Source organism: Pelodiscus sinensis, chromosome 4 (assembly GCF_049634645.1).
Source record: "Pelodiscus sinensis isolate JC-2024 chromosome 4, ASM4963464v1, whole genome shotgun sequence".
NCBI classification, from domain to species: Eukaryota; Metazoa; Chordata; order Testudines; family Trionychidae; genus Pelodiscus; species Pelodiscus sinensis.
The window spans coordinates 120,551,906-120,567,328 of NC_134714.1; the positions used below are offsets into that span (position 1 = coordinate 120,551,906).

Consider the following 15,423-nt stretch of genomic DNA (forward strand, 5'->3'; position numbering starts at 1 on the left):
CTTTGGAGGCCCACTGACACTACTGAGTTGCATGGATTTTGGCGTCAAGGCAAAGCTGCTGCATACTTACATTTGGGCTAGAATCTTTGTACTGGAGCCAATTCTCAGGATAATTTTTCCAACTAAGTGGTTTTTTTGGTGTTGACTTATTTCATGACCAAAGTAACAATGCCTCAATACATTCTTGAAACTAGTTGGTCTCAGTCTACCACTGCAGAGAAAGAGGAACTAGTATGTATGGTGGCAGTTCAGTATATTTGACAGGGTACCTAGGGGACTTCCTCTACACCAGGGCTACTCAACACGTGGCCTGTGGCACAGTTTGGGTTTATGTGGGGCTCAACACATGGCCCACGGGTGGGAGCCAAAACAAAAAAAAGTAGTCAATATAATGGTCTTTTGTTGATATGCATTTTAATAGTTAAATTCCTGGACTGTCATTGTTCATTAAAAGTTGTCATATGGGTGGAAATCAGGTAAATATTGCATTTTATTAATATCAGCAGGACTGACTTAAATGGGACCTGTTTATTGTGTAGTCTTGCCTTAATCTTTGTATTCATGCTCATTAGTGTGAAAGAAGCTTCCAAAGTTGAGTAGCCCTGCTCTACATCAAAATGGCACACTATAGCAGGAACCAGAGCTTGTGTATAGAAGCTGTACCACAAGAACCAAAGGCCTCAGCTGAAACAAAGTTACTACTGCACAAAACCAAAAGGCAGCAGGAACTAAAACATGGAGCTATAAAATGGTTTAACACCTCAGACCTGTCAATTTATGCTCCTACTATATACCAAGTGCTTTTTGATCAGTAGCTATCAGAATGCTATTGGCATTTTCAGTGGAAAGAAGAAAACCGCATGGGGATCTATATAATTTGGAAGCTGCTATTCCATGCTTATTCTTCTGAAGCATGTAATTGTAAGAGTAAGTCCACCTACGATAAATTTGGACAGGCTACTGGACTGAGATTCAGGAAACAGCTACACATGACAATTTCACCCTACTTCCACAACAGATTAAATTTAATCAATTAAATTAAAAAGCCTTCCTAATCTTGATTTTATTGGAAAGATATTTGCCTCTGTACAATGGTTTTGGAGGTTCTGAAAGAACCTCAAGAATCCCTAGTGCCATTTGGGAGGTACATTTAAGATTTAACAGTCAGCTACTTGTTAATTCAAGTGAAAGTGAAGGACTGATTTGAAGAGATAACAAGCTCTAACCTAGAGCACAAAAGTGAAACTTTACACAGAAACTTTAATAATTTGCCAGAATTACTACAAATTGAAAGTGGTGTCCTTTTGCAAATTTATAAAAAAGCATGGAATACAGAACAACTCTGTAGGTAGCTTAAGACTTTACATGTAGATATTTGTACATCCATTTTTAATCATCCACTCATTCAGCAGGAACTTGAGCTTGTCTACTTTCCATTTTTAGTACTGAACATTCGTTCCTGGGGGTGAAAAAAAAAGTAAATCTGCAGTTAGCATTTCCAATAGAAGTCTTAGACAAGTCAGGAAACAGCCATGTTTTGACCCCAGAATAAGGCAGTACAATAGTAATTGTGCAGTCCATATGAGCAGTATCTTAAACTGATATGAATGTAAATCTACATGTTGATTCAATAGTCTAGACCAGGGGTCAGTAATCTTTCAGAAATGGCATGACAAGATTTAACTTATTCACTATTTAAAAAGTATCAATGGCACACAGATCTGTAAAGTCAATAATAGTCCTACTTACATTTTACCAGTTTCATTAATAAAGATGCAGGTCTTACCATTTAGTGTGAACCTTGGCCTCTTTCCCTGGCTGAGCACACATACCTCTGAGTGTTCAGTTGTTAACTGGCTCCAGGAGGGACAAAACTGATTTAATATGTGAAAATCTGTTCAAAGGCATGTAGATCCAAATGCTGAGCAGTGAAAATGCTACTTTCTTCAAACAGTCAAATTTCACAGGCAGGTAATTCCAACAGGTCATGACAGAGACCCCGTGATCTCTCTCAGTAGCCTCAAGTGTGCACTGCAGATCCCTAAACTTCGAGGCCCTTAAGTCTGAGCATTGTAATTCAATGAACTGCATTTTGAAATCATCAACACCCACCCACTGAAACACTGTCAAATCCATGTCACTGGTATCAAAGTTGACTGGTTTGATTAGAAAGGAAAAATATTGTGCCAAAACATTGGAAATCCTGAAATCTGACAAAATTCCAATGTGAGTTCTTGCATGTACATTTTAATCTAAGCAAACGCTGACAGTGCAATGCTTCCATAGTTCTTTAAGATGTTGGAAATAGCGGAAAGTAGAGGTGTCAATGACCCAAGGAAAAAAATGGCAAGTTTCGCAACAAATGCTTTCCATGTTTCAAAAAGACCCATAACAGTTTGGCCTGCACCCTACAGGAATAGGTTGAGTTTAAATGTGTGGTGATGTCAGAAACATTAGGTGCGTGACCCATTTATTGTCATCCAGTTCAGGGTAGTTTTGACCTTTTTCTGACAAAGATCTTGATTGCATCAAGACAGTCCACAAAACATGTCAAAACTTTCCCACATCTTAACCAATGAACACTCTGTGAAGCAGAATGTCCTTGTATGTACTGTCCATTTCCTTAGGCAGAGCTTGAAACTGCCGATGTATCAAGGAAGATCACATCATTAAGCTCAGTTAGAAATCTTAGCACAAAGACTTTCTTGATGAATAATGCAATGAAAATTTACTATTGGGTGGCCAATTTGATCTTCAATGATCTTTACACATCCCTTCTGTTTTCCGACCATAGAAGGGGCAGTCAGTTGTCTCCGAAAATATTTTTCGGATAACAATTCCTCTTTCCACAAAATGATTAACAAATATTTTCACTATATCTTCCCCTGTTGCTATGCCATGCATGGAGCTCTTCTCAAACTTTGTCCGAGTCACAGTATCTCACAAGAACTGCTAACCATGGTACATCATTTATATTCACACACTCATCAAGTGTGACACTAAAGACCACTGCATTTTTTAATGCCACCATCTGTTATTTGTTAAAATTTTCTCACATTTCACTGGATGCGCCTCTCCACTGACCTGGCAAACACATAAGTCTTTTATTCTGGAGAGGATTGTGTCTTTATTGAACAAACCGTTGAACATCTGAACTGAGAAAAGCCTCTCATATATTCTGTCTGTAAATGGCTTTCCATGTTTTTCAACACACTGTATGATTTTGTAACTTCCCTCTGTGGCTTGATTTTCAATGACAGAAGTGACTCAGCCTTGTCTACCTCATCCTTGAAGTGTTTCTCATGTTTTGTCTAAAAATACTGTCAGGACACTTGATGTGCAGGAAACAATGCTCTCACAACAAAGACTATACTGTTTGTGCTCTATGTTGAGCATATCTGTATTAGTCTCTCCAAGAAGGATGAACTGAACAAACATCTAACTTGCCGCCTTAGGATATGCTATTTTGTCTAAAATGTTTGACCCTCCACTTAAGTGTAAAAAACATGATCAGCAGCTCGCACCACAAGCTCTCCTGTGAACAGGAGAAACTAAGGGGACTTTTCTGGTGAATATACCCATAATACCTTGCGAGAGTTACCAAGAGCCAAGTGCTTACGAAGATTATGTCCAACAAGCTAGCTAGCAAGCTACCTACCATTAGGCTTTCATTGTGCGTGCCACTCAATCATCTCACGTGCCCCTTATGTCATGCATGCTGTACGTTGCCAACCCCTGGTCTAGATGCTATTGATTCACTTATTTCAACAGGCATTTAAAAGTGGTTTGAGGCGCTATAAAAACAGCACTTTATTCAACAGTTTCCTTTGCCTGTTGGGAATCGATAAGCTTGTTTTATGGCTAAAATAGGTCTAATTACTATAGAAGTGCTAAAATTTTACTACCCTTCATACCAATAAAGATATAGATTATGGACATGAACTGGAAGCTTCATTTTTAGATTGTCAGGAATTCATAACAGATGTGAACTGCTCAGAATGCTACCTGGTGACTCAGAGCTAGCTGCTGTGCAGTCTTGATTAGCTACCAGTATAAATACTGATTTGCACTTGGGATAACATTCATATTGGCTTACATCTTGCATTAGTCATTTCTCGCACAAGGTATAACAAGACAAGTGTGTGTTGTGTTTTATATGCTATCGGGGCAGCTAGCAATCTTTGCACATAGGAATGGTGACTTAAATGCAAACTGTAATAGTTAAGTATGGTTTGCATGCAAAGCCTACCAGAACAAACACTGCTTTAAATCCAGACACGACCCACAAGTGAAATGTGGTGCTCTGGTATCATTGAAGGGTCTGAAAAATAGGCGCATACAATTTCAGTATAGAATTCAGCAATTACCTTTAACATTCTCTCCAATTTAACTGCATCAGCAGCAAATTTCCTGATTCCATCTGATAATTTCTCCACAGCCATTTGGTCTTCATTATGTTCCCAGCGGAATGTCTTCTCATCCATGTGGATTTTCTCAAGGTTAGATGCCTGAGCTATACAAAGAGAGTTGAAGGATTTTTCTTATCAAAAGATGTTCTCTTAGCAATCACTTATGAATTGTATCTAAAAATAAAGAGCCCCAGAAGTCCCCTGACCTAGTCCCCCCCACTAGCTGGAATTTGAAATCCCCCCCCCCTCCACAATGCTGACAAGGTGGCCAGACTTACTGTGTAACCATATTTTGGGGAGTAGGATCAATAATATATATGTTATTTGAACTGCTACCTTTAAAGTAATTAATCCAGCTAGTCTAAGTTTTAGGTTAGGGCATATATGTTTATCATTTTTGTATCTAGCTCCTAATGACACTAAGCTTTCAGCCTACAGTACAGAATTACACAATATTCTGCTCGAGTCCTTGCTCGTAGCTACAAAACAATTTGATCTGATTATTCAGCAGATACTTGACAAAAGCTCAGTTGGTAACAAGCTTACCAATTATTAGCCTTATAAGTGATAGCTACAATCATGAGCTGTGTCCAACACCCAGTCTGAATTTTTTTAATTACACATTTGTTTATAAAGTTGAGAGGGAAAAAAAAAAGCCTACAGCTACCAGGAATTCAGGCAAGAACCACCACAACAAAACCTTGCTAAACCAAGTAAGATGCTACATTTCTGTACCATTTAAAGAGAGACCAATTTTTAAAGTAGTTTAAAATGCTGACTACTGTATAATATATTAGTTTTATTTGATCTTTTTCCAGTCTCACAACATTTGGTCTTCAAGAAGTTTAGTTTAAGGATTTTTGTAAAAACACTGTCAAGTCCAGGATACAACTTAGAAGTTGCCCTCCCCACCCTGATTATTTTAGAGAAGTATCACTGTTTTAAGTGTATTCTTGACTTGTATCTGGGTTAATTACTGACCAATGAACTCAAGAAGACTGAAAATCTTAACTGACTACAACTGGGAATTAGATCAAGGTGTGGAGAAGGCTGGATTCAAGGACTGCTGATGGCCACTGTGGGCATGTCTACACTACAGAGAAGGTAGAAGCTGCCACTCTCCATCATCCAGGGTTCGAATTAGCAGGTCTAGTGAAGACACGCTAATATGAACAAAGAGGCGCTCTGGTCAATGCCAGTAGTCCTGCTTCCACGAGGAGTAAGAGAAGTTGAAGGGAGAGTGTGCTCCCTTCGATATCTTGCAGTGTGGACAGCGCCAAAAGTAGAGATAGGTACTTCAAACTTCAGCTACACAATTAACGTAGCTGAAGTTGCTTATCTTAATTCAACTTTATCCCGTAGCATAGACGTACCTGGAGACAGCACAAAGCAGTTACTTTATCTCTTACGTAGATCAAGACTTCTTACCCCTTTTAAAACTTTTAGCTACAGTAACCACTAAATTTAAGCTGAAGCTATATTCTACCACTTACCAAAGCTTCTTCCAGATATCAGCTATGTTCAGTAGCAAAGAGGAGTCTCAGGATTATGGAATAGGTCTATTATACAAGGAAAGAAAACTAACTTACCATCTTTGACACTGAGTGTGGGGGTTAGTTTGGTGTTTTCTTTACTGAGCTCTCCCAGAAGCTTAGGTGAAATGGTAAGATAGTCACAGCCTGTCAGTGCTTTAATCTCCCCAATGTTTCGGAATGAAGCACCCATCACAATAGTCTTGTAGCCAAACTTTTTGTAGTAATTATAGATTTTAGTGACACTCTTCACTCCTATGAAGGAAACACTGGTGATTTGAGACAGTTTTAAACTGCAAAAGATTCTTAATCAAATGTTAGTACCCAATATTTTATTTTCTAGTGTTGTGTTCATTAAAGAAAATTTAAAAATAACTTCATTTGTAGTGAACTTTTTCAATCCCATTCAGAGGCAAGATTACCTGGGTCCTCTGAGGGCTCATAAGTCTTCTGGTCTGTGTTTGCAACATGCCAATCCAGGATACGTCCTACAAACGGGGAAATTAGGGTGACCCCAGCTTCAGCACAGGCCACTGCCTGAGCAAAGGAGAAGAGTAAGGTCATGTTGCAATGAATTCCATGCTGCTCTTCCAGAACTCTACAAAAAAAAGTCATCTTAGAACAGAGTCTATCTCCCCCCCCCATTCAATCTACAATCAAATAGGTTAATAACAAAGTAAAATAATCTGCCACTAATTACTAGTCTGCAGCACATTACTGAACTCTAAAGCAATGAGCTAGGTAGGAATAATAGGAGTATATTTGTCCCACAACTCAAAAGTCTTGGTCATGTTAGCTATAACTCTACTAACTGAATTTACTGGAGCATGTTTCTCAAACAGCCATATATAAACTTTAAAAATACCTATGGACTAGCCATTAGAAGCATATACATTGAAATACACCAGCTACAGACACTTACTTGCCTGCCTGAATCCCCTCCCACGTTGATGACAGTTTTATGAGGATGCGATCTTTACCAATTCCTGCTTCCTTATAAAGGTCAATGAGGCGCTTAGCTCTCTTAATCATTCCTTCCTTATCAAAAGACAACCTTTGAAACAAGACATTGATTCAAGTTAAACATTTGTTGTCTGGAATCTATTTCCTAGATCCATCTCTTTCCAGTTCTACCAACAGATAGTAGTAGACAGTGATGCATGCTCTCACATGGAACAACAGTGTCTATTCGAGTTTCCAGTTTAGCCATAATAATCAGAACTATCACATCGTCCATATTAAATTTTATCTCCCAATAATAGCTCTTCTACTTGGGACTATAGTTAGAAATCTACCCAAAGCATTAAACATTCTCTACGATTAAATGCGCCCCAAAGCTCAAGAAAAACAAATATGTTTTTTAGAAAGAGTTAAAAGGATTAAAAATTACTGTTTTAATAGTCAAAGAATTTAGATGCTGAGTTGGAACAGAGTAAGGAAATTAACAGGCCTTACTACATGTGCATGTTAAAACTGAAGAGTGCCATTTTGAAAGTTTTGGTGGGAGAAGGGCATAAAGAAACAATCCAACTCAATTCTTACGTTGAAAATTAAGTAAACTGGAAGTCTGAATTTCTTTAAGTCAGAAGACTGGCAGGACAGATTAAGTGATCTTGAACACTTTACTACTGCCTTGAAGATTAACCCTATTTCACACTTAGTTTTGTATAGCATGCAGTAAAAATCTAAATATATTAATTGAACTGTAAAGTTACAATTTGAAGAAAAGATAGCAGATCAGCAAGTTAGGAACACTTTAGTTACAGACTGCCTACAAGAAATCTACAAATTCTGTTCTGGTTCAGAAAAGCCAAACCTTGCATCTACTTCTGTGGACACACGACCTGGTATTCTCTTCAGTATTTCTGCCCCAAACAACACAAAGAGTTTGTCGCTTGCATTTTGCACTTGCTCATCTTCTGACCTGAAACAATAAAAATTTAATTAGTGAAATGTGAGACTGTGGGCTAGCAACCCAAATCTTTGGTTTCCTCCACATACAATTCAAGCATTTAAAAAAAAATCACTGAGTAATTCTCCCATACCACTCTGGTCTTTTGTCCCATCTATGTTTCACCAATATTACCAACCTCCATATTGGCTTTTTCATCCATTAACATCTGTGCTACCTATTCATGAAATGCTTTTCCTGAACAAGTCCACAAAGTCTTTTCAAAAGGGACTGAATAAGAATGAGGTCTACACATCTAGACACTCAACAGCTGGCACAGGCTCAGACTGTGGAACTGTTTCACTGTTCGTGTAGACTTCTGGCCTCCAAGACTACGTGAGTCCCCTTCACCTTACAGGTTCTTGCAAACTCTGGGCTCCAGCCTGAGCCCAGAAGTCTATACAACAGTGAAACATCTCCATAGCCAGAGACCCACGAGCCATAGGTTTCCCTTTGCTAGTAGATATACCCAGGATATTTAGCAAAGCTACTTACTGGGGCTAGTCTTTACAGTGCTGAGGACAAAACCTGACACTGGATTATATACCTACCATGTGGCCTGTCACCATCTTCACAGATTTGGATATTGCATCCCTTCATTCACACTGTTAGCCAGTCTTCTAGACTGTTCTCAGGAGCAAGATTCATGTGTTTGCTTAGGTTATGAAGAAGTCATTGATCACTACAAATTGTTACATATGACAGCTGATGCCTTAACTGTAAGTCTAATTAATGGTCTTACTTACCCACCAAGCTTATTTCCATACTTGATAGCATCCTCTACTAATTCCTGGTAAGCTGGCATTTGAGCAGCAGCTAATATCAAGGATGGGTTTGTAGTGGCATCCAGAGGCTTATACTGATCAATTGCTACAAAAATAAGAGTGCTAGTTTAAAATAGGATAATCAGCCCAACCAATCAAGTATTATTCTACAGCAGCAAGATTAGTCAACATGCCTCTTAAGTAACAGAATCTATACTGAACTCAAATATGTTTTCTTGACCTAGAAATGGTGCAATAAGATGCTGTCTGCAAGTTTGGGGAATAGTGCCAAAAGGGTCTATATCAGGGGTTCCCAAACTGGGGATTGCAAACTGTCAGCCATTCATGGGGCTGACCGCTTGAGCCCATTAATATAAACTGACCCCTTCTGTTTAATTTATAAAAGTTGGACAAGGAGCCAACATGTATCTATTTGGGTAACTGATAAGCTCATGCTTATTGATTACCTGTTTGATTAGTCTTACCATCCCTACTTAACACACACTCATATAAATAATGTAAAATAAATGGGTTACACACCTGCGTTCAGTACAAAAGTCTACTAGAAGAACTAATTTTTCTTTGTTCCAAGAAGTTGAGACTGACAGGAAAGTCTCAAGGAGGTTGCCAGTGCTCAGGAGAGTTAATCCCTTTGTCCCCTAGCACCTGGATATTTCTGGTGTGACTATGGCTAGAGTTGGTTAAAAAATTTACATGTGCTAAATTTGTTGCCAAAAATCAAGATATTGGGAGAGTTAAAAGAGTTAATGTGGCTCTTGATCACCACCACCTCTGGCCAAGGATCACAGTGGGGAATTCTGGCTAAATCAGCCTGAAAGAGTCTCCCTTAAAATCCCTGCATCTTCCACAGTAGTTGTCCCTGAAAATTATGATCGTGTTGCAATCAAACTTCTACTGATCCCTGCTGGTATGTATACTCTGTTCACTACTTGTGTTGATTTACCTTTAAAAACAACGAGCAGTCCTGTGACACCTTAAGAGACTAATATCATGAGCTTTCATGGGTAAAATCCACTTACACATATGAGTGGGTTTTACCCAGGAAAGCTCATGATACAATGTACAGGCAGTCCTCGGGTTACATGGATCAGACTTAGATCAGATCCTTACTTACAAACGGGGTGAGGCAACCCCACACTAGCTGCTTCCCCCCAGCAGACCAGGGAGATGTGAAGCTAGCACCCCCCCCCCCCCCCCCCCCCAGCAGACCAGGGAGACGCGGAGCGGCTTTTCTCAGCAGACACCTCAGCTTGAGAATAAAGGACTGAGAAAGTGAGGTGTGGGAGAATAAAACTGAGCTCTGGAGAAATGTTTGGCTAGAGTTTCCCCTACAATATGTACCAATTCTGACTTACATACAAATTCAACTTAAGAACAAACCTACAGTCCCTATCTTGTACGTAACCCGGAGACTGCCTGTATTTCTCAATCTAAGGTGCCACAGGATTGCTCATTGTTTTTAAAGTTACAGACTAACATTGCTCTGCCCTTGAACTTTTTATTTAAGTTTAGTAATGATTCTCAGCAGCAACATCTGCTTTGTTATCTTTAGCACTACTGAGTTCATGCTGCAGGGAACTTTCTGTGGCTGATTTTTATATTCTTTTGTGCTATAGTCCTTTCTTCCACATGAAGCCTATTCTTGGGGTCAGTGAAGATGTCAGAAGCCAGCATGCATATCAGGAGTTAGCAGATTTACATAACCTACCCTGTCTTAAACACTCTTTTAAAAGGATATTTTTACTTTGCTTAGGTTCAATCTTGGTGACGCAAAGTTTAAAAAAAAAAAATAAAAAAAAAAACCAATCACTTGTTCACTGTTTTTTTCCCCCCTGCATCTTAGATGAAACCCACGTATTAAAACTACTAATATTCTCAGTCTTAAAAAAAGTAATTAAGTATGAAACTCCCATTACTAAAGGCCTTTGCACACAACTAAAACAATTCAAAACGGACAGCCTGCATATGTTCACGAAAGTTGAGGAAGTAAATCCTAAACTTCAAATATACTGTGTATTCTGCTACATGATTTAAAGAGTATAGCGTCATGTGTGTTTAGTTATCTATTATACAGAAAATCTAGCCCCACCCTTTCAATGTTAAGGAGCAAAACTGCTTACTCATTTTCATGCTAAATGAAAGAAAATTCCTCTTGTATCAACTCCTCTGTCTAAACGGGTTTATTTTGTCATGAGAAAACTCCATAGGAAGCCATTAAAAAAAGCCAAGTAAAGTTTAACAGCATTTTGAAGAAAAAGGAAGACAATCAACTTTGTAAAAATAAGGTTTAGGGGTTTTAGCTCATTTCCATTTTTTAATATTTCCAGTTAATTAATCATACCCAGATTTGATTAAGGAGGAATACTTGAGTCAGAATTGGGGGGTTTTAACAAGTACCAAGTGCCATTAGTTTCCCAAATATTCACTGAAACCAAGATTTATAGTAAATATAAAAATTAACTACTTAAATACTAGCTCAGAGACCTGGACTTGTTTCCATTATCAAGAAAGCTAAACAGCCACAAAGAAAAATAGCTGCACTCAGGAGTTCTGGTAACAAGAGATCTACAAGGCTGTGTCTAGACTGGCCAGTTTTTCCAGAAAATCAGCTGCTTTTCTGGAAAAACTTGCCAGCTGTCTACACTGGCCGCCTGAATTTCCGCAAAAGCACTGACTTCCTACTGTAAGAAATCAGTGCTTCTTGCAGAAATATTATGCTGCTCCCGTTCAGGCAAAAGTCCTTTTGCGCAAAAGGGCCAGTGTAGACAGCTCAGATTTGTTTTCTGCAAAAAAGCCCCGATCGTGAAAATGGCGATCGGGGCTTTTTGCGGAAAAGCGCGACTAGATTGGCCACGGACGCTTTTCCGCAAAAAGTGCTTTTGCGGAAAAAGCATCCGTGCCAATCTAGACGCTCTTTTCCAAAAATGCTTTTAATGGAAAACTTTTCTGTTAAAAGCATTTCTGGAAAATCATGCCAGTCTAGACGTAGCCCAATAGTTTAATACAACCTGAAACTATTCACCCTTGCATTGTACTAATGCAAACAACTTTTCAGATCCCAGTTCACAAGTCACATACTTTGACACATTTGCTTATAGGTATATTACACAGATTACTGCAGGGAAGCCACATTTCCAGTAACACACCTGTACCCGCATGTGCATGGCTAACAGAGTCATATTACTACTTTGGTTTTCTACAGTCTTCCATCTAGAGAGCTGGAATTATCTTGCAAAACTAATTAGCTGCATGAGGCAGATATTCTTATTTTATAGGTGAAGCAACTGAATCATAAGAAGGCTGACTTTCCAAGTGAGTCAAAGGAAGTGTGCAGAAAAGATGGTATTATGTATGTTTGATGCCTGCTTCTGGGCCTTCCTCAGAATACCAGCATTTCTCCTGTTGTCTTTCAGTTCCTGGTACATCTATATAGTGTTGTTCAGGGTTCTTGTGTTGAATCCAACTCTGTATCAGCATGTTACACTGTCATATAACCAAAGGCTTCAACTGTGTCCTGCAAGACTAACCACATTTCATAGAAGGCTCTTATCTTTATCTGCAAACTCACCACCAATCCACAGGTGCAACCTCTCATTAAGCAAACGGGACATTTGAGTCTTTCATAACAGCACAAGTTACAAAACAGACAAAGAATTCTTAGCCAAGTTTAACAAAGAGGTTCCTTTTCTTTACAAGGTTATGTTCTCCAAGCAGATTATTACTTAGACCCATGGTGTCCAACACGCTAGCCACTAGCCACATGTGGTTATTTGGCTGGTTGAGTGTGGCTAGTTGGTAGCTGCTGCATCAGAACTGGTTGGACACCATGGACTGAGACCAAAACATTTAAGGCTGTGTCTACACTAGAGAGCTCACAGTGGCACAGCTGTACTGATACTAAGATCTCTCATGTAGCTGCTTCCAGCAACATAATTAATCCACCCCCAAAGAGCAACAATGGTAGCTAGGGATGTTAACCTGTAGTCCACTACATGATCAACTGATAAGCCTTGGCTTATCAATTAATCTTATTGACTATATGCAATCCTCCCCGCCTTCCTGCCTCTATCAGGGGGAGGAGTGGGAAATGGTGCTGGTGAGGAACTGGCTTTAAGAAGGCTCCCTATGAGTACTAGATCCACCTGCCCCCTCACCCACATGTTGCTGCCTCAGAGAGGCAGCAGGGCAGAGAGTTATGGGGCAAACTGGAGCCAATACATGTGGGGAGCCAGCTTTCAGCTCTCCATGCCTGCTGGGCTGTGCACCTCCTCCCCCCGTTGCCTCCTATTGATACCCAGGCAGCAGTGTAGGGTGGCAGAGGGCTCCCCAGGAGTGGGGCTGGGAGCACACTGGTTGCTGAGAATAGTCATGTAACCAATTAAGATTTCATGCAGTTACACGATTATTCAATTGTACTGTATCTAACATCCCTAATAGTAGCTAGCTGGGGTAGTTCCCCACTGACATAGCACTGTGGGCACTACCACATATGCAGGTGTAACTTATGTCACTGATAGGTGAGTGGAAGGGAAGGATGTTCACAGCCCTGAACATCATAAGTTTTGCTGACATAACTGGTCCTGTAGATGTAGCTTATTCTAAGGTTCCCCCCCACCCATCAGAGGGGATAATTCCCTACTCCCACATTTCTCAAACTGTGGGTCCTGTCCCCCCCAGGGGGTTGCAAGCAACTTAGAGGGGGGTCGTGGTATCACAAAGTTTGAGACCTCCCACCCTACTCAATACTTCATTTTTGCTGTACACTGCTGGGGTGAACATTCCCTGTGTTTCATTCATGTCTGCTCATGAAGTAAGTTACAATCTGAATGAACATGGGTTACAGTGCTGTACTCTGTGCTGATTAGGCCTCATCTGAAATACTGTGTCTAGCTCTAGGCCCAACATGTCAAGAAAGATGTGGAGAACTTGGAGACGGTCCGAAGATGAGCAACAAAAATGATTAAAGATCTAGAAAAACATGAGCTATGAGGGAAGACTGAAAGAAACTGGGCTTATTTAGTTTAGAAAAGAGAAGACTGGGAGGGGACATAACAGTTTTCAAGAATCTAAAAGGGTGTTACAAGGAAAAGAGAAAAATTGTTCTTGGCCTCTGATGATAGGACAAGAAGCAATAGGCTTAAATTGCAGCAAGGGAGGTGTAGGTTGGACATTAGGAAAAACTTCTTGATTGTCAGGGCAGTTAAACAATGGAATAAATTGCCTAGGGAGGTTGTGGTGTGGCCATCACTAGAGATATTTAAGAACAGGTTAGCCAGTCATCTATCAGGGATGATTTAGACCAGTGGTTCTTAACCTTACTGCAGCCTGCACCTCAAAATATGTTCTCACACTCCTTATTAAAAATCATTGTAGTAGGTAAGTTCTTTAAACCTAAAATCTATCACAAAAATCTGGTATGTCTCGCACCCCCAGAAAGGGCATCTCGCACCCCCGGGGGTGTGTGTGTGCGCGCACACACCCCAGGTTAAGAACCACTGATCTAGACAGTGCTTGGTCCTGCTGTGAGGGCAGGGGACAGGACTTGATGACTTCTCAAGTTCTAGTATTGCATGACATACATTTTGCAAGACCCAGAGGCAAGGGAAGGGCTACTAGTAGCAAGGGACCAGTGCTTGCTTCCCACCCCCACCCCCATCAGCAGCACCAGTTCAAACGAGGGCTCCACTTGCCAGCTGCCTACGCCCCCCCCATCGTGAGGTGCCCCCCGCTGGGACTCAGGTTAGTGGCAGAGGCAGCCGCATCCCGCCCAAGAGGGAGGGAGCCGGAGAGCTCGGGCCTTACACATGGTCTCAGACCCTCCCCAGCCGGATCGGGCCCCACCCGCCTGGGGGGGGAGGGGGGGGCAAGCGGTTCACGCGAGTCGGGAGCCTCCCCAGAGCCGAGCGGGACGGGGACCGCCCCCTGCCCTAATGGGGGCAACGGGCCCCGCACGCCCGGCGGGGGAGGGGGCGAGCTCGCACCGTGGAAGTCGCCGGTGTCCGCCACCACCGTGGTGTGCTGCTTGAGCTGCTCCAGGGCCGACTCCATCTTCGGCCGCTTCACGGGGGACAGGGACATAATCCGTTGGGGGCGCCGGCCCGCAGACCCTTTATATACCCGCCGAGAGGTCACCCGCGCGCGCTCGCCGCATCCGACGCACGACAGCTAACCCCACAGGAGGGAGGGGAGGGGAGGGGCCCCAAAAGCGCGTGACCGGCGCCGAAAGCAGAAGCGACGCCGGCGGCGGTGGTGGTGGTGGCGGCGGCGCCGCGCGCCTATCTCTCTGACAGCCAATCCCTGCGGTGGAAGAGGAGGCGGATGAAATGAGGAAAGGGGCGATAGCCAATCAACAGCGAGAGCAGCGAGGGAGCTAACCAATCAGGACGTGCGGAAGAGAAGGCCTCTGATTAGTTGAGTAGATGGCGTGTGAGGAGGGTGCATGTGTCCTGGGGATACGTGAGCACGAGCACGGTGACTGGTCACCGCAGCGCGGCAACAGAAGCGGAGACTCTGTAGGGGTAGGGCGAGGGGCGCGACCCCGCCCATCGCGGGAGGAGGAGGCGGCACGTCTCGCGAGAGCTTTGTGTCCGTTGGTTGGGCTCTCCCGGGTCTGGTCCGTTGGTGCCTCTTCGCTATGGGACCCTCCGCCGCGAAGCCTCCCCCTAAGCCCTAGGACCCCCCCCCCCACCCCCAAGCCCTGGGTATGGCCCTGGCTCCTCCTGCCGCTCTGGTGCCTGGGCGGGTCC

At 42.0% G+C, this 15,423-nt stretch overlaps 1 protein-coding gene across 1 annotated transcript; it reads right to left on the reverse strand.

Moving 5' to 3' along the window:
• Positions 1-1,240: 1,240 nt before the first annotated feature.
• TALDO1 (transaldolase 1) lies at positions 1,241-14,917 on the reverse strand. The gene is made up of 8 exons (XM_006124879.4): positions 14,659-14,917; positions 8,639-8,762; positions 7,758-7,865; positions 6,864-6,995; positions 6,364-6,539; positions 5,999-6,196; positions 4,368-4,513; positions 1,241-1,459 (listed from the first exon to the last, which is right to left on the reverse strand). Exons 1-8 carry the CDS (start codon positions 14,753-14,755, stop codon positions 1,427-1,429), a joined length of 1,014 nt encoding a protein of 337 aa, XP_006124941.1. The 5' UTR covers positions 14,756-14,917; the 3' UTR covers positions 1,241-1,426.
• Between the last annotated feature and the right edge of the window lie 506 nt (positions 14,918-15,423).